Source organism: Henckelia pumila, chromosome 1 (genome assembly GCF_033568475.1).
Source record: "Henckelia pumila isolate YLH828 chromosome 1, ASM3356847v2, whole genome shotgun sequence".
Taxonomy (NCBI): domain Eukaryota; kingdom Viridiplantae; phylum Streptophyta; class Magnoliopsida; order Lamiales; family Gesneriaceae; genus Henckelia; species Henckelia pumila.
In genome coordinates, this window is record NC_133120.1 from 100,479,508 (window position 1) to 100,500,649 (window position 21,142).

At 34.0% G+C, this 21,142-nt stretch overlaps 3 protein-coding genes across 13 annotated transcripts; 2 read left to right on the forward strand and 1 right to left on the reverse strand.

Moving 5' to 3' along the window:
• Positions 1–3,915: 3,915 nt before the first annotated feature.
• LOC140874619 (THO complex subunit 3) lies at positions 3,916–7,586 on the forward strand. The gene is made up of 11 exons (XM_073277952.1): positions 3,916–4,145; positions 4,291–4,386; positions 4,934–5,063; positions 5,499–5,590; positions 5,742–5,810; positions 6,238–6,295; positions 6,409–6,508; positions 6,762–6,848; positions 6,926–7,004; positions 7,155–7,287; positions 7,389–7,586. The coding sequence occupies exons 1-11, from the start codon at positions 4,083–4,085 to the stop codon at positions 7,421–7,423; spliced, it is 942 nt and encodes a 313-aa protein (XP_073134053.1). The 5' UTR covers positions 3,916–4,082; the 3' UTR covers positions 7,424–7,586.
• Positions 7,587–7,721: 135 nt separating this feature from the next.
• Positions 7,722–8,895, reverse strand: LOC140874620 (uncharacterized). The gene is made up of 2 exons (XM_073277954.1): positions 7,980–8,895; positions 7,722–7,907 (listed from the first exon to the last, which is right to left on the reverse strand). Exon 1 carries the CDS (start codon positions 8,766–8,768, stop codon positions 8,130–8,132), a length of 639 nt encoding a protein of 212 aa, XP_073134055.1. The 5' UTR covers positions 8,769–8,895; the 3' UTR covers positions 7,722–7,907; positions 7,980–8,129.
• Positions 8,896–9,648: 753 nt separating this feature from the next.
• On the forward strand, positions 9,649–14,128 carry LOC140884919 (uncharacterized). Of its 11 annotated transcripts, none has more exons than XR_012150773.1 (5): positions 9,649–9,830; positions 9,929–10,005; positions 12,342–12,382; positions 12,475–12,570; positions 13,765–14,128. XR_012150773.1 is itself a non-coding variant. In XM_073291825.1 (5 exons), the coding sequence occupies exons 2-5, from the start codon at positions 9,933–9,935 to the stop codon at positions 14,019–14,021; spliced, it is 432 nt and encodes a 143-aa protein (XP_073147926.1). In that variant the 5' UTR covers positions 9,649–9,830; positions 9,929–9,932; the 3' UTR covers positions 14,022–14,128. The 11 variants fall into 11 exon arrangements, 5 of the variants coding, with proteins under 5 accessions (XP_073147926.1, XP_073147943.1, XP_073147918.1 ...); XR_012150772.1 differs by having other exon boundaries at positions 13,784–14,128; XR_012150774.1 differs by having other exon boundaries at positions 13,804–14,128.
• The last annotated feature ends 7,014 nt before the right edge of the window (positions 14,129–21,142 follow it).

Consider the following 21,142-nt stretch of genomic DNA (forward strand, 5'->3'; position numbering starts at 1 on the left):
GGAAATTTGGATACAAGTCATTATCTGGATATATCTTCGCTATGTATGAAACTGTCATTACATGGAAAGCAACCCTTCAATCGGTGGTGGCATTGTCAACCATTGAGGCAGAGTTCATAACTGTCACAGAAGTTATAAAAAAGGCATTATGGTTGAATGGATTCATCAGTGAGCTTGGTATAAGACAAGACATGGTGATTGTCTATTATGACAACCAAAGTGCTATCCACTTATTCAAACACCAAGTATACCACGAAAGGTCTAAGCACATATATGTGAAGATACATTTTTTAAGGGACACCCCATGTAGTAGCCCGTACCCTAATTGAGTAATTAAAGGATTAATGCTAATTAATTGAATTGGGTATTGGACGGATCGGAAGCTCCGAAGGCACGATCGGAAGCTCCGAACAGGATCGGAAGCTTCGATGAGCGATCGGAGGCACCGATGTTATTACGTCAGGCATGACGTGTGGTTGGATCGGAAGCTCCGATCAGGACCGGAGGCTCCGATCACCCCTATCCGGAGTCAACAAGTGATATTTTGACACGTGGCAGATCAGGATCTTCGGAAGCTCCGATGGCAGGATCGGACGTTCCGATCGAGGTTCGGACGTTCCGATCAAGGATCGGAAGTTCCGATCGTTGTCTATAAATAGAAGGCCGAGACTTCACTTTCATTTGCCAATTCCGAGTTCTCCTTTCCTTTCTAGTCCTTTTGGAGCTGTTCTAGTCTTCTTAGGCTTGGTCCGGAGGTCGGCGAGGCGTTCGGTAGTCGTAGCGGAGTTGTGCCCAAGTTCTGGAGGCATCGACATCAAAGGGCTAACGACGGACGAAGGTATAGCTTTTGCTTCCTATAAATATTTAGGAGTATGCAATAGCTTAGTTAAGGCTTTTAGAGCACTTTAATGATAGTAGTATCATTTGGCAGTGTAGAGCAGACTATAGGCGTGGACCTAGAGTTGGTAGAGCTTGCACTATTTTGAGGTACGAAAGTACTGTTCGAGATATCCTGACTGAGTATGCATGTATTATGTGACCGCATGATTTATATGCCATGATATTATGCTGCATTCATTTGCATCTTGTTGTATCTCCTTTGAGATGTCTGTTAGTAGGGTTGTACCCTATCCTGTTAGTGGATGGACTTCCATCGATTTGGGTCCGGCGTTTCCACGGTTATCTCGGTATGGGAGCCACCTCCTGAAGCGACGGCACAGCGTGCTACATACCAGGGCCCGGTCTGTCTCTGTTATCTTATCCTTGACCTCGAGTCTATAGGGAGTTCACTTTGCATGCATGTATACTCATACTCTCGCACTGAGCGTTTTATGCTCACGTCTCGTACTCTGTATTTTCTGGACACCCTATTCCATGGGGCAGGTTTGCGATTGGACGAGGAGGGTGGATCCAGGAGAGGCTAGTCAGCGGTTGGCCGGCTGGAGCTTCGCTTAGGTTTTATTACTGTTGTTTGGGTTCATACAGCTATTCGATTTGGTTGTATATTATTGGATAAATTACAGATTCCTTTACTTGGGATTGTATAATGTTTTTGGTTTCCGCAGTTTTATTCTGATATCTGTTTAATTAAGTTGATTGCATGCATAAGTTCTGTTTAGTAGGTGATCCAGGTAAGGGTCACTACACCCCAACTGACATGTTAACTAAGTCTTTACCTCAATCTAAGTTCAAATACTGCATGAACTTAGTAAATGCAGAGGAGCACAGGTGAAATGAAAACAAGGAACGAAAAGCAACTAATCTTTAGAGAAAATGTGGAGATTGTGGACCATGTGTTTCTCAAGAAGATTGGACTTAAGTCCAGAGTTGGTCCTATCTGAAGCCCAAAAAAAGAATTAGGGTGCAGGGCCATAAGCTGAGCCTAAGTCAAGAATCCAAGAGCCCAAGTCAAGAATCCAATATAACGGTTAGAGAGTTGGTTCTCGATGCAACGACTACTTCTTGATTTTGCCTTCTTCAACTTAGCTCATATAAGTTCTTCGAGGGAGGAATACACACAGAAATATAGCTCAAGAGAATGCATCTCAAAGTGAGGAAGATAAACAGCGATCAAGGACGTTTTCTTGTAAATTGTTTATGTTTGTCTTCATACTTTGGCAATATGGTGTATTGTGATTGATCTGGAATATCAATAAAGGGTAGCTGTTTTTCCCTTCGTGGATGTAGTCTTGCGAGGCCGAATAACGTAAATCACATTGTCTGTTGTGTTGTCTTTGATAGCTTGGATCTTGTGTGTTTTGGGTTGTATCGTTCATGTTTGATGTTATATATAGCCAGTCATTTTGCGTAATTGCTTGATGGTACTGTTTTTTTTTTTTGAAACTCAAGAAGATTTCATTCATCAAGGATTAGAATTGGCATAATACATAGTCAAGAGCTCACCAATAAAATCTGGTGCCTCCACCCAAACACAAGGACTAACATAATAACGAGAATGCCTAGCTAGCACATGGGCAACCTCATTAGCTTGTCTACGAACAAAATGAAATGAGAGACTTGGTTGTACTGCTAGAAAATTTCTACAATTATCAATGATGCCTCCAAACTTGTAAGATCATTATCTTTTGCTTTAACTGCATAGTAGATGTAACGACCCACTGTATCAAGACGGGTCTTTTCAGCGTGCTTTTGTTCTCACTCACACGCACCCTGAGAAACTTCCCAGGGGGTCACCCATCCTATAATTTCCCCAAGTCAAGCACGCTTAACTTTGGAGTTCTTATGTGATGAGCTTTCGAAAAGAAGATGCACCTTCTTGATTGCATCTTCTTGATATGAGTAGTACATATGAAATCTTTTAAACCCTCATCAACTATGTAGTCCCATACCTACACAGTCTCAGAATCCCCTCTTATTCCGGCACGAGTTTGGTTCATTCATGTCTCCCTCCGCCTAGAAGTCTACCAGGAGCCGCTCATTGTACGTGCAACCTCTTGGCACCGGCGATCACTCCCCGCCTCCTCAGCCCCGGGCGTCACATGCCCACCAGCTTCCGCTTGGTTCATCCCCGAACCATACCGTACTAAGAGAGGTCGGCTCTGATACCATTTGTAACGACCCACTGTATCAAGACGGGTCTTTTCAGCGTGCTTTTGTCCTCACTCACACGCACCCTGAGAAACTTCCCAGGGGGTCACCCATCCTATAATTTTCCCAAGTCAAGCACGCTTAACTTTGGAGTTCTTATGTGATGAGCTTTCGAAAAGAAGATGCACCTTCTTGATATGAGTAGTACATATGAAATCTTTTAAACCCTCATCAACTATGTAGTCCCATACCTACACAGTCTCAGAATCCCCTCTTATTTCGGCACGAGTTTGGTTCATTCATGTCTCCCTCCGCCTAGAAGCCTACCAGGAGCCGCTCATTGTACGTGCAACCTCTTGGCACCGGCGATCACTCCCCGCCTCCTCAGCCCCGGGCGTCACAGTAGACCTGTTGTACATCTACTTCTAAAAGGCCGTTGATCAAACCTAAGCGATGAATCCAAGAAAGTGCTTCCAAGAGGCCTATAGCTTCTCCTTCTTTGACACTGGTTAAGCCTTTCACCAATATTGTTCTGGCCATATAGAATTTACCTTCTTCATCTCGCACCACCATTCCTACACCAGCAACCTGGATGTCCTCAAAGAATGCTGCATCGATATTACATTTTAAAAAACAGGAGGTGGTGGTGTCCATGGACAAGTGTTGTTGTTCAAAACAGCTTGATCTTGTGGTAACTCATTTCTATTAGAAGCAGAAATCCATTTGCAAACGGTACCAAAATTATTTTGTCAACCAATCAAAATTAAATTGTTGAATTAATTAGATTCAAATGCATCGTTCAAATTAGAAAAGGATAAAAGATCAGGGTGCAAACATTAATATGGTAATAATTCACGGGCATTAGTTCAAATATTCAAAGTTGCGAACATGGAAATCGACTTCGCCGTCCGTGAAAATCAGATGCCACGGAAGAAAGGTACCACTGGTAAGGAGCTGGATTCGAGTTCCATAAATTGTCGGAGTAAATTCTAATCGGAGAAGCTTCGGAATCATATAATTCCGCATTTTGAGTAATGGAGGAATCACCGCCATTCAAAAACCTCCACAGCAGGGAGTACCAAGGTCACAAGAAGAAGGTACCCCGTCGAACCTCGAACTCCAATCAATATTCTTTTTTTTTTGGGGGGGTTGAATCGAATGTATTTTACTTCTGTTTCGTTTCAATAAGTTAAATTAAATCGAAGTTTTGTTTATTTATTTTTTTATGCTTTGCGCGAGAAGGTGCATTCGGTGGCGTGGAATTGCACGGGCACGAAACTGGCTTCAGGCTCTGTCGATCAGACTGCTCGAATTTGGCACATTGAACCCCACGGTCATGTAAGATTTTGTTTTCTTTGTTATAGTGTGATTTTCACTACAAATTGTTGCGTTTCGCCTGTATTTTAATTTCCTTCTCTTTTGAAAGATTGACTTTTTCTTGGCTAACTCAAAGTGAACGGAATATGGTTAGGTTGGATAAATGAAGTTCTCCTCGACGCAATTAGATGGAAAAATGGACTGAAATTTTATCTGGCAAACTATTTTACATGACAGAGTTTAGTGACGGAACCTGCAGGAATTTATCACTCAGCTGTCCGGCTTGAGTATTTTTAAATTTTTATTGTTTTGTGCATTGTTCCCTCCCTCTACGCTGACCCCGACCATGAAGTTGGGGGTAGTTCACCTATTTTTGTTTTGGGAAGATGAGAAGTTGAAGGTAGAAAGATTCTTTTGTTACTTTTCCAGACTAGGGATCATCCCTATATAATTAGCTTTCTTATAGTGCTCATAGTTCGGCAAATCTCTGTCCCCTTCCATGGGCAATGCAACACTAGGTAAACTAATTGTTTGTTACAATGAGTTGCTTGTTAATTTGGTTGTGCAGAGTAAAGTTAAAGACAGCGAGCTAAAAGGCCATGCAGATAGTGTCGATCAGTTATGCTGGGATCCAAAACATGCTGATTTGATAGCAACTGCGTCAGGCGATAAGACAGTTCGCTTGTGGGATGCTCGTAGTAAGTGACATGAATGTTGCATTGGAATTGTGTTTAAAACCATGACTTGTGAGAAGGCTTTACATTTGATATCTGAAGATGCATGCATATACTGTTCTGAGGATGAATTGTGCAGTATCGCGATTTATTAAAAAAAATTGCTATCTAAAATTCTAAATGAAGAAATACTAATTTCTTGAAGTGAAAAAGGGAGAGAGATGGTTGAGTTAGTGAGGTGACTTGCTCTTTTTACTTGAACTCGACTCTTCTGTTCTCTTTTTTCTCGTCAAGACTAATAATACTACAGCAGAAGGTATATTCCTTTATGGTTGTGATGCCATTGTGTTAAAAATTGCAATCTAAATTAATAACAACTACAAAATGTTGTGATGGTTTTAAAAATTGCGATGGCGTTAAAGATTCCCTTATGGTAGCTATATTCTAAGTGATTTTCAGGTGCAAAATGCTCACAGCAGGTAGAGCTCAGCGGGGAGAACATAAATATCACCTATAAGCCTGATGGCACTCATATAGCAGTTGGTAACAGGGTAAGCATTTATTTTATTCATAGCTTAACTTTTTCATCCTGCAATTACCTCGACCCAATGCTTTTGGCATAATTTGTTCAGTAATGTAGATGATTTATTTACTCTGAGCCAAGTATGTGATGCTCTCCCTTGTTTTCTTTCTGCACTGAAGGATGACGAACTAACGATTTTGGATGTTCGCAAATTTAAGCCAATACATAAACGCAAGTTCAATTATGAGGTAATTCTCATTCAGAAATTTTCATTTATAGTCAAGTTTCACTCAGATAAATGCTTTGATAAATAACGTAACACTTGATTGGTCTTTTCTGTTTGTGCTTTAAATATTGTATATCCTTGCTGTAAATAGTGAACCATCTATTTGGAGTCTTCCTTATGTGAAAAGAAAGTTCCTCGGTTGATAAACTTTGATCAAGTTTGGTATTATTTATTTTCCTTATCATGATATTGTGTTCCAATTTAAGGTTGAAAGTACAGCCTCATGTCTTAAACATGTTTGTTCCTGAATTGTTCTTAGAACATGGAAAATTTGTGGGAGTCTTGTCTTATACTGCCCTCATCACAGCTTACTTCCACTGCATTTATCTTTGAATTGTAATGATTTGTACTTTTGTTTTTCTCGTGCTTCCAACATTGTTCCTTATCAGGTGAATGAGATTGCATGGAACATGACAGGGGACATATTCTTTTTAACTACTGGCAATGGTGAGACTAATCCTTAAAGTTGGGTTCGGTACCGTTGGCTTGTTTCTGATTAGATGTTCAATGCACTTGAAAATTACTTATTTATTTTCTGCTTTTGTTCTCTTCATTCTTAGGTACTGTAGAAATACTCGCATATCCATCCCTGAAGGCAGTTGACACACTTATGGCTCACACTGCTGGTTGCTATTGTATTGCAATTGACCCACTGGGAAGGTGTGTCCTCTCTTGTCTATAACTCTATTTTGTGTTAAATAATAATAACACATTGATATAGTTCAGATTTGTTTACTTTCCCCTTTTCAAATCAAAAGTTCCATATTACTGTATTTGAAAATTAAGCTGTCTTTATTTAAAAAAAAAAAAAACAAATTAAGCTGTCTACTTGACCCCAAAAAAAAAAAAAAAAAAAAGCTGTCTATTAAATTGTTTGATGGAGATGACAATAGAAGTCCCTTTGTCTTCACAGATATTTTGCTGTTGGAAGTGCCGACTCGTTGGTTAGTCTTTGGGATATGAAAGAAATGCTCTGTATCCACACATTCACTAAACTTGAGTAAGTTTCTTTTCATTGGATATATTACCTTTGATAATATCTCGTAATTTCGCAACATGTACTTGCACATCTGTCAGATGGCCTGTCCGGACATTGAGTTTCAACCACACAGGAGAATATATTGCTTCTGCCAGTGAGGACTTGTTCATCGATATTGTAAGTTTTTAAATGTTCCTGAATTCCTGGAATCAGTTAATTCTTCCTCCCACACACATGAAAAAATGTCATGAAATGAGTTACTTGGCAGATGGCCGGCCACAGTTGTTAAGAACTCTATGTTAATGATATTTCTTGTGTTTGCAACAGTCCAATGTTGAAACTGGAAGATCCATCCACCAAATTCCATGTCGGGCTGCCATGAATAGTGTGGAATGGAATCCCAAGTTCAACTTACTTGCATATGCTGGAGATGATAAAAACAAGTATCAGGCCGATGAAGGTAATCATCATATCTTGGCCTACTTCATGCCTTCATATGGGTACACTTTAATTTAAAGTGACTTCTATTGTTGATCATTTACTCTGTTTGGTATTCCACAGGCGTTTTCCGGATATTTGGCTTTGAGAGTGTGTAGCTCCATGCTAGTATTACACCCAGCTCAAAACTTGTTTGTATGCGAAGAGTGCAAGTTTGAAGTCATGTGATGCAACTTTATGATATAGTTTATAAATGTTATTTATCACTATATGAAATGTGAACTCTCTCTACAAGCAAGTATTCTCTCAGTTCCTTGACCACTGAACCAACTCATTCTCATGTTATAAATTACATCTAAAATTAATAGCTATCCCCCGTAAAATCGGCAAAAAAACTGTGTATCGGAAGAACACAAGCAGTGTTTCTACGATAGGGATCACCGAGATGGGGCAGAATTTTCTTGTACAAATAATTTTATCTTCTCATCAGAGGCTCGGCAAGAGTAGCAAAACACCTGTGGAGACTCGGACTCTATCAGCAGTGTCCCTCCGCAGAATGGATTCAAGAATAGGGAACATAAAAATCGGACCAAAACAGCTTCATTCCTATTTGTTAATCCCATCATTTGCTCCATCTTCTTTCTGGATTTTTAACCACTAATTGTTAGCATTTTTTGACACAGGATTCAGAAAATTATATTTGCTGCATCTGACCTTTTTTTTTATTTGGCGTTTAAAAAATTGCACATTGGGTAATTCCCCCCCAGCTAGCCATCCAACAAGAAAACAATAAAAATGTAGAATTTGTGGCTCCAAAACACTCCTTTGGATAAAATTCTCGATTATGGATTGGCGAAGTTGGAATCAAGCACATAGGATGAATCTGCATGCTGGAAATACCAAACCTGTAAAACAAACAAGACAAACAGTCGCACAATACCGAGTACACCAAGTAAGTGGCCTCCACTTAATCTCCACACTCGAACTCTTCATCCTCTTCCCATTTTGAGGCTCTTTACACAGATCAAAGCTCTCTCCTTTCATCCTCAGCTCCTGAATACACCGAGTCAGCCCCCGCCCCTCCGCCCGTTCCCTCTGCAATTGCCCCTCCATCTTCCAGTACCTGCAAAGCTTCAACTGGACAAGAAAAACAATCACAGCGGAACAGCACAGAGATAAGACACATGGGATCCACCACTTTCTACAACCCAGTTGACGGTCAGATGAAGAAGAAGGGAACAGAACGGTGAAAAACAGGCCATGAAAAATGAAGAAGAAACAGCAGAGTTGGAAGATTTCTTGTTTGATCGAATCCATTCTCGATTCTTTCATGGCTAGCCTACGGCTGCGGAGATCTTCTTCCCTCTGCCAGAGCTTGAGAAGCAAGAAATGACCGGGGCTTCGGGAAATCTCCGCCAACGGGTGGTGCTGCTGGATCAGCTTTAGCTGATGCTCTTCGTCTACTGGGATTTCAACGATGTGGGCATGCTTTGTTTCCGCCATTTATCAAGAAATCTTAAGAGGAAAAAATAAATGGAAAAAAAAAATTTATTGAGTTGAATTTGCAAGACGAAATGAAGCAGGAAACAAGAACTTGAAACGTGCGCGAGATAAATTAGCAGATATCCAGATGTTAGTCGAATGATTGAGGGAAGCAGCGGGTTGTTTCAGTCTTTCAGATATTTAAACATCGTAGAATCCATCAAACTCGCAACGGTCATATTTCACGAGTGCTGGAACCATCAACGGTCATTTTTTTTTGGTTGACCAATGAAGCAAAAATAATCAATGGAAAATCTAGTTTTTGATTATTACATTAAATTATTGGTAAAATAGATTCTTTAAAATGATTAAATTATTTAAAATCAGCCATTTTTTATTTTGGTTTAATTATTTGGTGATTTCAGATCAATTCGAGAAATAATTCAACCACATTTTAAATACTCTAGTAATTAGTTTAATTAATGACAATGAAATATTTAATCCTATGGATAAATTTTGTGATATATATCATATTCGATCCGATTAATGAAATTAATTTTTTTTAATACCAAAATTATTGGTTTTTTTTTTTTTTTTTAAGTTGGACTAAAATTATTGTTTTTAAATTGTAAATACAAGTTAGATGGACATATCTCACATATAAATCTGTGAGACAGTATCACAATAGAGTTAATATATAATTTAAAAACTCTTATCAAATGATTTTACATGTCAATTTTATTTTACAAATCTCATATTCAACTCATCCTATGGTCAATTTTATTTTACAAATCTCATATTCAACTCACCCTATAAAAAAAAAAAAAAGCAAAAAATATTTGTTTTATAGATATCCAGGATTGTTGGCCTAGTGACAAGAATTAAGGTAATAGATAGAAATTCTCCCACCTTTTTGTATCAAAAATATTTATTTCATAGATTAAGTCAATCCGTAGATCCTATCATAAAAGATATAGTTTATATCGAGCTTTAATTGTACTTTCAATCCGTCCCGCTCCCAGGTGTATTCAACTTTCGATTTTTGGAACCCTAGCCTCTACGGCGATCCGAGCTACAATGAAGGTATGATTTGAGCTTTGTTCTTACTTTTTTTGCCTGTTAATTAATCACTTTTGTTTTGTTAAATTCATTAATTCTCCGCAATTGTTTTTGTTCGACAGATTTATGATGAAATTGAACAACGAAACCGTCTCGATAGAGCTCAAGAACGGAACTGTAGTTCACGGAACTATTACAGGTGCTCTTTATCTTCCCCGCACTGTTCAAATGCTGGTGCATCACGTTGATTTCTATTTGTATGGCTCTTGTTTCACTAATTTGTACGGAATTTTGTTTATGTGATTGTATACTTGGCGCTTATTTCATATCAGTTGGACGGTTTTGTACATGCTGTCCATAGGGTACTACCTTATGGGCACGTGTCCCCATAAGGGTCCATTGATTTAGACCAATCAAAACCCGCCACGTTATCGACAGGATACTACCTGTGGAACCACATCGACAGTTCCGGGTTTTGGACATGAATACTCTGACTATGAGACCTTTCTGTCATTTAATTAATTGCTAGGTTTCATAAATTAGTAGCTGCACCTCGTAATTTATCCTGTTCCTGATTTCAATTTCACATTTTGAATGTAGGGGTTTTTAAATGAGGGTTGAAGTAGTGATGCTTTATTATCGTTTTGTTTTATCTTTTGAAAAGGTTTAAAATGGAAGGATCAGTGTCAAAAAATATATTTTGATACCCTTATTTTCTCAACTTCACGTGTTAATCCTCTGTTTGAACTTCAAAACTCTGAAAATTTTATTAGCTATCCTGTTTGGACTTCGGATGAACGTAAATAAATGATTTGAGGCATTTCAAAGGACTGAAATTTGGATATTTGAAATAAAACAGGAAGTTTATAATATTAATAACTAATGTCAAATATGCATAACTCAAAAGGAAGTATCCTGTTTCTAGATAATGGATTGGATTTTAGTTATTAAACCCAAACACAAGCTGATAGTGGGTGGAATGGCCACTGCCTCTGGTTTTTAGAAGTTTGGTTAGTTTTATCAAGCCTTTTGGTTCATGTGCCAAATTAAGTCAATTGGGTATAAACTTGATTGTCTGAAACCTGGCTTGTAGGAGTGGATATCAGCATGAACACACATCTGAAGACGTTGAAACTGACAACTAAAGGGAAAAATCCAACCACTCTTGATCATCTGAGTGTTAGGGGAAACACGATTCGGTATTACATCCTTCCAGACAGCCTAAATCTTGAAACTTTACACTCCCAGAGTTAAGCCCAAGAAGCCAACTGTAGGTCCCATTTTTCTCCTCCTGTTTTGATTTAAAAATTTTAATAACGCAATCCTTCTATAATCAACAGGGAAACCCTTGTGTCGTGGTGGAGGCAAAGGACGTGGGAGGGGACGTGGTCGTGGTCGTTAATTTGGTCGTTAATTTTATGTTCTCTTCTTTTATCTGTTGTGTCTTAATATTTAGAGAACATTTTGTCGTTTAAACAGCATACGACCACCCCACCCTTCAAGACTCGTCTTCTCATCACGCTGTGGTTGTCTCTGTTCCTGCTTGAACATTATGTTATAAACAGATATCAAAAGCTTTGAGAGAGGATCGATAGGAAGAAATCTTCGTTTGCTAGATTGGGACTCCATTTAATTAAACGGCTTGTGAAATTGACTTACCTCGAAAGAAAGAGTCTACAGCTCCTCGTGATAGCAATTATACCAACGTTTTCTCAAATGCAACTAGACAAGGAAAAAGAAAAACAAACATCAATTCAAGCATACTGCAATGATTCAGAATGAAAATGCAGATTACATATACAGAGACTCCATATGACGAGTTACGCCGTTTTGCATTCCACGAGCAAGAGTCGTGTCCCCAAAGAAACCAAAAATTTTGATTTTGTTCTCAAATTCTGCAAACAACGCATGAAAAAATGCTATAAATTTGATTCACATAACCTCATTTCGATTTCAGATTTAAAAACCAAAAATAAATTCGGACTTTCACTTACTAAATGTTCGTTCTTAAAGAATAGGCGAGCTTCCCTGTTGATTACGGAGAATCTCTATGGAGTTTGGGAAAAAGTTGCGACAAATCGGGGAAAAAGATTGGGTGAGAGGGTTGAGAGAAGCGGGGACAGCCGCCGTATAATCTTTCTTCTTCCCCATGATCTTATAAAAAAATCCGAGTCCTGTTCCTATTGCCGCCGTTCTTATCGCAGTAAAGAGGAGGTCGGGGACAGCGGCAATAGAAACAGACTCAGGATTTTTTAACGGGTTCATAATGTCAAGTCTTGTTTGCATGCGATTATTCCACCATCGATTTTGGAAAGACATGAGTCGGTGATTTTATTTCAATTTTGTACGTTGTTTGAATTCTATATATGATCATGATCTTCATGAGTTTCCCTTAATTTTTGGTTTGGTGCAGATTGTATATTATTATATTACAAGCTAATTATTGGTGGATTGAACCATCTTGAATCCAGCCCATTCGCTATTCCTTAGATCTCAAACTTGTTACGAAGTATTTTATTTTTGTTCATGGCGCAGGTTTTATTTGGCAAGTAATTCTGGGCTGTCAAAGGATCGAGGTATTAACATCTAATCAAGTATTTTTTTTGGAAAAGAAAGTATTAACATCTAATCATGAACTCATGGAATCTCAATATCTCATTGATTTAAGGTTCTTGAAGTTACGACTGAATTTTAAATTGTTAGCTAGTTTCGTTCTGGCTTGGAGGACAAAAAGGGAACCTGGGGACACGGAACACTATTAAAGGTGCTCTTTATCTTAATTTCCGTTGTTGATCAAATTCTGGTGCATCACGTTGATTTCTCTATTTGTATGTGGCTCTTGCATGTTTCACTAATAATTTTGCTTATTTCTTATCAGTTGGACATTATTTTGATACCCTCCCTTCTTTTCTCAACTAATCCTCGAAGAAAATTTTATTTATTAGCTATTCTGATGTTACAACACCAAAACACCACCATTAAATAGTTTATTATTTAAATAATTTATAATTATAATTGATATTTTGAATATATTTACATATTTATTTATTTAGTTTTCAAACTATGGTATATATATATATATATATATATATATATATATATATATATATATATTTGCCTATTTTTATATAAATTTTTGAGTTTTTAAAATTCAAAATAAATATTCATTATATTATATTATATAAACGGTTTTTCGGTTGGACCGTCCTGCTAAAATGGTTGGACCGTTTTTTAGGTAAATCGGTTCGATTACCAGTTCGATTATAAAAACACTGCTTGGGAATTAAATAAATGATTTGAGGCATTTCAAAGGACTGAAGTTTGGATATTTGAAATAAAACAGGAAGCTTATAATAACTAATTTCAAATATGCATAAAGTATACGAATATCTCTTGTGCTGCTGGTTTTTAGAAGTTTGGTTAGTTTTCACAATTAAGCCTGCCTTTTGGTTTTCAAAATTAAGTCAGTTGGGTATAAACTTGATTGTCAGATCTACCTGGCTTGTTGGAGAGGATATCAGCATGAACATGTACACATAATCTGAAAACCATTAACTAAAGGAAAAAATCCATTAATCACTTTTGATAATCTGAGTGTTTAGAGGAAACACGATTCGGTATTAACAGCCTAAATCGATTCGGTATTAACAGCCTAAATCTTGAAACTAAACTTTAGTTTTAAAAGAGTTAAGCCCAAGAAGCCAACTCCATTTTCCTCCTCCTGTTTTGATTTAAAAATTTTATCTTCTATAATCATTAGGAAAACCTATCATGCATTTTCTTTCTGCCAACGTAACAATATAGAGATCGAGGCAAACGTACACGATTTTTAAAAAGTAAATGTTTGTGCTTCAAGTACTCATTTGTTTCGATGGATGATTCATAGTCAAAATCCAGTAAAAAAGAAAGGAAAAGAAAATGTATTTAAAAGCTGTACGTGTATATATTCTTTCTTCAGAATTATATTTCTTTTCAAGGTCGGCCGTCATTCTGCAAGGTCATCATCTTCAGCATACGGCCATCCTTCGAGGAGGCTCGTCTTCTCATCTCATTCATGCCGCTGTCCTTGTCGCTCCTGCTTCAGTTGTTTATTCAGTTCCTGCTCCATTACGCGTGTCATCTCCCTCCGACGTCCCTTATTGCACCTTTCACGAAAACACTGATAGAATCTCCATCTTGGAATATAACACTATTTTCTTGAACGTCATTGAATGAAACACCAATAATAGACACAGATTCAGGATTTGTTTGTTTTTTCTTGATCGTTCAAAGAATATAATATTTCTTGAAGGTGATAGGGAGAACCGGAGAAGAAATGAAAGGATGATATGTTGTGACTATTTCTTTTATTTACTTTTTTTTAATCGGATTTTTATTTTAAATATCAAACTTATAATAATAATAATAATAATAATAATAATAATAATAATAATAATAATAATAATAATATTGTGATGGTTGAAATTATTGGTGAAATCTCGTAATTGTGATTTAATTATCTCATTAATTACCTTCCCGATTATTAAAAAGTTTTAAGATCAAAAAAATATTTTATTTGCAAATTTTTATTGTTGCATAAACAAAAAATTTCTAAAAAATGACTTTTTAATTAATAAATACAAGAGTAATGCTATTAATATATATATATAACCAGATTTGTACACTAATTTTGTACATAAGTAATAAAATACTTGAAGTCAAATTATATTCATGATGCTCAACTCGATCATTCGCAAGGAAAAAGCCATGTTATATATATATTTTCTTGCCCAAAAAAATTATATATAATATAATAAATAAATTGATAAGCTTTGATTTAAATTTTAAAAAATATTCAAAAAACTAAATATTTTTTAGTTTTATTTTTTTTAAAAACAAGTTATTCAAAAACCCAAAACAATAGGTGGTCTCATGCATTGTTATTCTTGAGAGGATCAAACTTGTTGGTTATAATAGTCAATGTTTAGTTAAATATAAATTTATCTGTTGTTGTATATAGGGGCGGTCCTAAGATAAATTAGGCCGGAGCGAATAAATAATGGTCATTGAATAACTTGAATATTGTGATATATATATATATATATATATATATATATATATATAGAATGATCTACTGTGCGCCACGTGATTTTCGCGCGAACATTTCAGATGTTCACGTGAACATCTAATTTTTTTTAGATGTTCGCGTGAATATCATGCGGTGCTAACAAAATTCTTGCACTAGAGATGTTCGCGTGAACATCTAAAAAAAATGCAATAATCAATTAGTAATTAATAAATAAAAAAAATGAAAAAAATGTTACATTTTTTGCAAGATCACACAATTTCACATTTGAAATTTGAAAAATCATCATGGTTTAATTGTATAACATGTAAAACAAACTTGATGATCTACCTACCTATGAAGCAATGGATGTTTGCAACAAATTTTCGTGTTTAGAATAATTTGTTTGCAGGGCCACAGGAAGAAAGAAGATGAAATTAAAAAAAAGTTAGTGGGATGCGAGAGTGTGTGGTGATTTAACCCAATTGTAGCAAAAGTTTTGCCATAAAATCCCACAATCAATTTTTTTATATAATTTTTTATAATTAATTAAAATATATAAGAATTAATATAAATACTAATTTAAAAATAATTGGAAGCCCGTCTCAAAGTGGGGCTTTGAACGATCGCCCGGCCCGCCCTACCTTAGGGCCGCCCTGGTTGTATACATATATATATACATGTATTATGTTTATGTTTATATTAATATTTATAATATCTTTATACAATGAGTATGATAATCTTATTATAACGTATAATTTATATAAATATAAATTTATTCTTATAATTATAATTAATTAAATAATTTTGAAAAATAAAATATTTTTCTATTTGAATTTTAAAATAATTTAAGAAAAGGGTAAAATTGAAATTTTTTTAGAAAGGTAAAATTAAATTTATAACTTGATCGTGTGTCAATTAAACAATTTCAATAGTTTATGTATCAATTAACTATTTTATCAACAGTTCGTGTGTAAAAAATGAATTTTACTTTTATCAAAATAATGATACTAATGACAAAAAAAAATACGAAAAAACTCATCATTTATAATATTTTTATAAGTCATTAAAATATTAAATATTAGATTTACCTTTAGTTAGCGACTAGTTCAACCTAGGAAATTTTTTAATTGTGTTTTATTTTATTATACTTAAATATAAAATATTATATTTTACCTTTAATTTGTAGAAAAATTAAAAATTCTTACTTTAATATTAGAATTGATAGAAAAATAAAAGGGCATTCCATTAGATAACATGTTTCCGGGAAACTCGAGGCAACTTTTCTGGAAAAGAATATTGCTGATTTTTTTTCAAGTAATAAAGAAGTAAAGGAATGATTTTTTTTTGGATTTAATTTTTTTAAAAAAGAAACTTTTAATATGTATATGGAATTATGGATGTCATCAATGTTTTTTTTTTTTTTTTTAACATTTGGAATGAATTGATGAGAGGAAAGGGCTAGAGATCAAGAATTAATGAAAGTTATGGGTTGCGATGGTATAGATTATGACTGAATAATGAGATAAGATGTGTATATTAATTGTGTTACTTTGAGAATTCATATAAATTAAGCATTTGGCATTTAATAAGACAGATGTTGCACAAAATGAATTTGCTTTAGAGATCATTATTTTGGAAAAGGGTGGACCCCAAGGAGACCTCGTTCCACATGAGTCAGAGGTTTACTGGCTCATGAAGAGGTGAAATCGAGTGATGTGCACGAGCGACAGAGACCTGAAGGAGGGAGCAATATGGTCAAACCCTAGAGCATACCACTACAATATTTCAGAAGAGAATATGCTTCATACGAGGATCGAACCCGCAACACTGGAGAATCTCTTCTCGCGTCACTTCAGGCCTTACAAACTCGCATATGCTCGTGTGGGCTTGGAGATCATTATTTTCTTTTCTCTCTTGATGAAGGTTAGCGGGGGCAAATGTTCGTTCTCTTAAGGCCCCGTTTGGTTTCAAAAGCCAGGTCAAAAAAGTACTTTTTTTGCTTTTCAGTTAACAAGGTGTTTGGTTGACCTAAGCACTTTTTTAAGTCAAAATTAGAGCTTTTTTAAAAGCCAAAAATTGTAGCTTTTAAAAGCACTTATTTTAAAAAATCTCTACAAAATCCAAACGGGCTCTAAGTTGATTACATTCCTCAATTTTCTTTACGACCCTACGCAAGTTAATTATTGTGTAACATTTTTTGTATTGATTGCTACTTTTCCTTTTACTGGCGATAGACAAGTATATTGCACATGGGAACATATATAAAATAAAAATAACGATCTTCACTAATAATTTTGCTTATTTCATATCAGTTGGACATATATAGCAAAAAATATATTTTGATACCCTCCCTTTTTTTCTCAACTTCATGTGATAATCCTATAAAATTTTATTTATTAGCTATCCTGTTTGGACTTGGGATCAGTGTTTTTAGAACCGGACGGTCCCGAAAATCGGTTACGTGTCTGGTCTGAAACCTCTCCAATAACCGAAAAACCGGTTCGACAGGTGGTACCGATTTTTTGAATTTTTTCGATAATTTAAATTTTTCCGGTTCTTGACATATTGAACCGGTTTTTTGAATTTTTTTTGAAAATTTAAATTTTTTTATTTTTAAAACTTTAAAATAAAAATTTAATGTTTTTCTATATATATACGATTATTTGGAATTTGTATTTCATTAAAAATATTATTTTAATATATTTTTTAAAATTAAATAATTTATTTAGAGAGAATTATATTTTTGGTCCTGTAATTTATATATTTTTTATTTTTTGGCTCTGTTAAAAGTAAATTTGAAATTTTAGTCCTGTAACTTGCATTCTTTTTTTCATTTTTGGTTCTATTAACATTAAATTCGCATTTTTAGTCATGTAACTTACATGAGTTTTTCACTTTAAGTCCTGCTAACACTGAATTTACATTTTTAGTCTTGTAACTTGCATTTTTTTTTTCATTTTTAGTCATGGTAACACTGAATTTTCATTTTTTTGTCTTGTAATTTTTATATATTTATTTTTATTTTTAGTCATATTATCGATAAATTTATATTTTTAATTCAATAAATTGCATATTTTTTTATATTTTTAATCATAATATATTATGATTTACATATTTTAAAATTTAAATGAATTAAATAAAAAAATCAACTAAAAATTATTCAAAATATTTTTAAACGAAATACCATCTTATAAAATACATAATATTATAAATAAAACTATTAAAAATGAAAATTAACCTTTTTTTTTTTAGGAAAATCAATCAATATATTAAATATGGAAATCCTTGGATACAACAACGGAAAGCCATGAAGGCAGAGCGCAGTTAACCAACTCAAAATTAAAACTCGAGGAGGAAACCCTTTGAGCTAACAAATGGAGCGACCGTGTTGGCAGATCTACTCATATGATTGATTGATAGGAGGAAAATTCACCTTTAGTCTATCTATCTATCTTATAAAAGCATCTTATAAAAGCACGAATAATTTTCTTAATTGTTTAATTACTTTTGTGTCCTTATAATATTTAATTTTCCAATATTGCCATTGAATTGAATTATTAATATATATTAATATATATGTGTGTTGGTTTTTGTTCCAATAATAATTAGTTGGTGATTCCGTTTAATATATCAAATACCCCCATCCAATTAATATCTCATTTATTACACCCGACTTTTGACTTTTTTTTGTTCACAAGTGCATGTTTTTTGTTGCCTCTTCATCATCTTAAAAATAATGATATTTTAATTTCTTTGTTTCGATGAAATTCATTCCTCACATTAAATGAATTAGTTAGTCAATCAATCAAATACATGGATAATGAATGGCGCACTAAATGAATTAGTCAATCAAATACATGGATACATTGAGCAAATTAAATTAAATTAAAGCAAATTAAACGACACGGTCGATGGAATGAGATATATAAACTTTTGATGATGTCATCGATATCATCCTTTGCAAACGAGTGAGCAACAAGATTTCTGGATTCTTATTAATTAAGGGGATCTAAAAGGGATTCATAGGAGGAATATCTCTTGAGCCACCGGAAAAGAAGAACAAGTGCCGCATGTGGCCCGATATGGGTTACATATAGATTATGATCATTTCTTAATTGTTTCTTGATCTATGTTTTTCTTTGTAGTTTGATATTTAATTTCTATTCTATGCATTGATTTGAATTATCTATTGTCGTAATCAAATTATATATAAACAACAAGCGATTCATGAGCTATGGATGGTCGAAAGCGATCTTCATTATCAAAGTAAAAGGTTAAGAAATGCATGTACATACAAAGAAAGTTCATGATTTTGGCTCAGTCAAGACTCAAGAAGGATGATCTGCCAAGGTTTCTCTCCTTTTCTTGGAGCATTGTCTGGGAAGGTTGTTCATTTTTCTATATATATGCTATTGTTTGCTTTTATATATGTGTGTATGTATGTCAAAGAATTAATCCGTAGTTGAGTAAAAAATAAATAAAAATTAATCCTTAGTTTAAATGAGGAACAAAGTAACAGGTTAAGAAATGCATGTACATACAAAAAAAGTAGCAGAGTAGGAGAAAATGAAGGAAACTTTCATTCCAAACCACAAGTAACTGCAAAATTCATTTAGGTTGCGCTTGGATTGAAGGATTTGAAATCAATGGATTTCGATTATAATTTTAATATTAACAATGAAACATAGAAAAATATCAAATTCATAGCTTAATTATTTACACATTACTTAGATGGAGTAAAAAAGATTTTAAATCACCACTTTATTGGATGAACTTGAAATCCATCACAACTACCATCAATTACTATATAAACATAAAAGAAGTGGATTTGATGTTTGTGGTGCTACTTCTCTAAACAACAAAAATGTATTTGAAATCCATGGATTTGAATAATTCAATCCAAGCGGAGCCTTACTTTCTCAAATTCATTTATTTCTACAAAATATTTGATTTTAACTGGATGGTTAATAAATTAATATTTGAATGTCATTATTATGTGTTTTTTTTTCTTATTTAAAAAATTCCACATGTATTTGAAAATTAGAAATTTAATTAGTACGTGTGGAATAAATAGGGGAAAAATTAGGAAGGATTACTTTAGAAAATTAGAAATTACTAATTTAGTAAGTGTATAGAATAAATAGGAAAATTTTAGTAATTTAATATAACTAAATAAATTTAGTCAGTATGTGGATTAATGGGGGAAAAATTAGTAATTACATTGGAGAAATATGAGTTATTAACTTATTATAGAATAAATTGGGATAGAGTCAGTGATTTAATTAGTTAGTGTGTGTGGAACAAATAAGAGCTAATTAAATTAGTAATGTAGTAAATTAAAAATTAGTAATTTGGTTAGTACGTGGAATAAATAGAAGTAAATTTAGTTAGTGTGTGAAATAAATATGATCACGGATAGAAACAATGTTCTAAAAAGCTCGTTTAAGCGACGCTTAATCTCGCTTAAGATTTAACACGCTTAAGCTCGATTAAGCGACCGCTTTTTAGAACGAAAAATTTTATTTATTTTTTAAAATGAAAACATTTTTATAAATATGCATATTTATAGTTTAGAACTTGAATTATCTATTAAATCATATATTTATGGTTAATCTAATATTTTATTTAATATTTGTCTTAAAATAATTAAAATTATAGTAAAAATTAAAAACACTTTTTCCGCTAAGCTCGTTCTAAACTCGCTTAACCTTGAAAATCTTGAAGCTTGACCTCCAGGCTTCGACGCGCTTCACGCTTTTTAGAACCTTGGATAGAAATGATTCATTTAGTAAATTAGACATTTTTTACGGTAGTAAATTGGACATTAATAATTTAGTTTGTTTGTGGAATAAATTATTGAGGCAAAAAAAGTGATTTAATTTAAGTCAATAAATTCAATAAGTGAGTAATAGAACAAATTTATAATTAATAATTTAATAATCAAATCAAATACGGGTATATATTGAGATTATATATTCAAGTCGTATGTATTTGAAAATAGTAATCTAATTTAATTTAGTTTGTGTGTTGAATAAATAGAGAAAAAAATTAGTAATCAGTACTTTAGCAAATTAAAAGTTACTAATTTAGTTAGTGTGTTGAATAAACATGAAAACCATAGTAATTTAATTTAATAAATTTAGTCTGTTTGTGGAATAGGGACAAAATTAGTAATTTAGTTTGTGTGTGAAATATATAGGGAAAAAATTAGTAATTAGTTAATTACAAATTCGTAATTTAGTTAGTGTGCAGCTATTGTGCAAATAATTAATAAGTACTGCAATCAAAA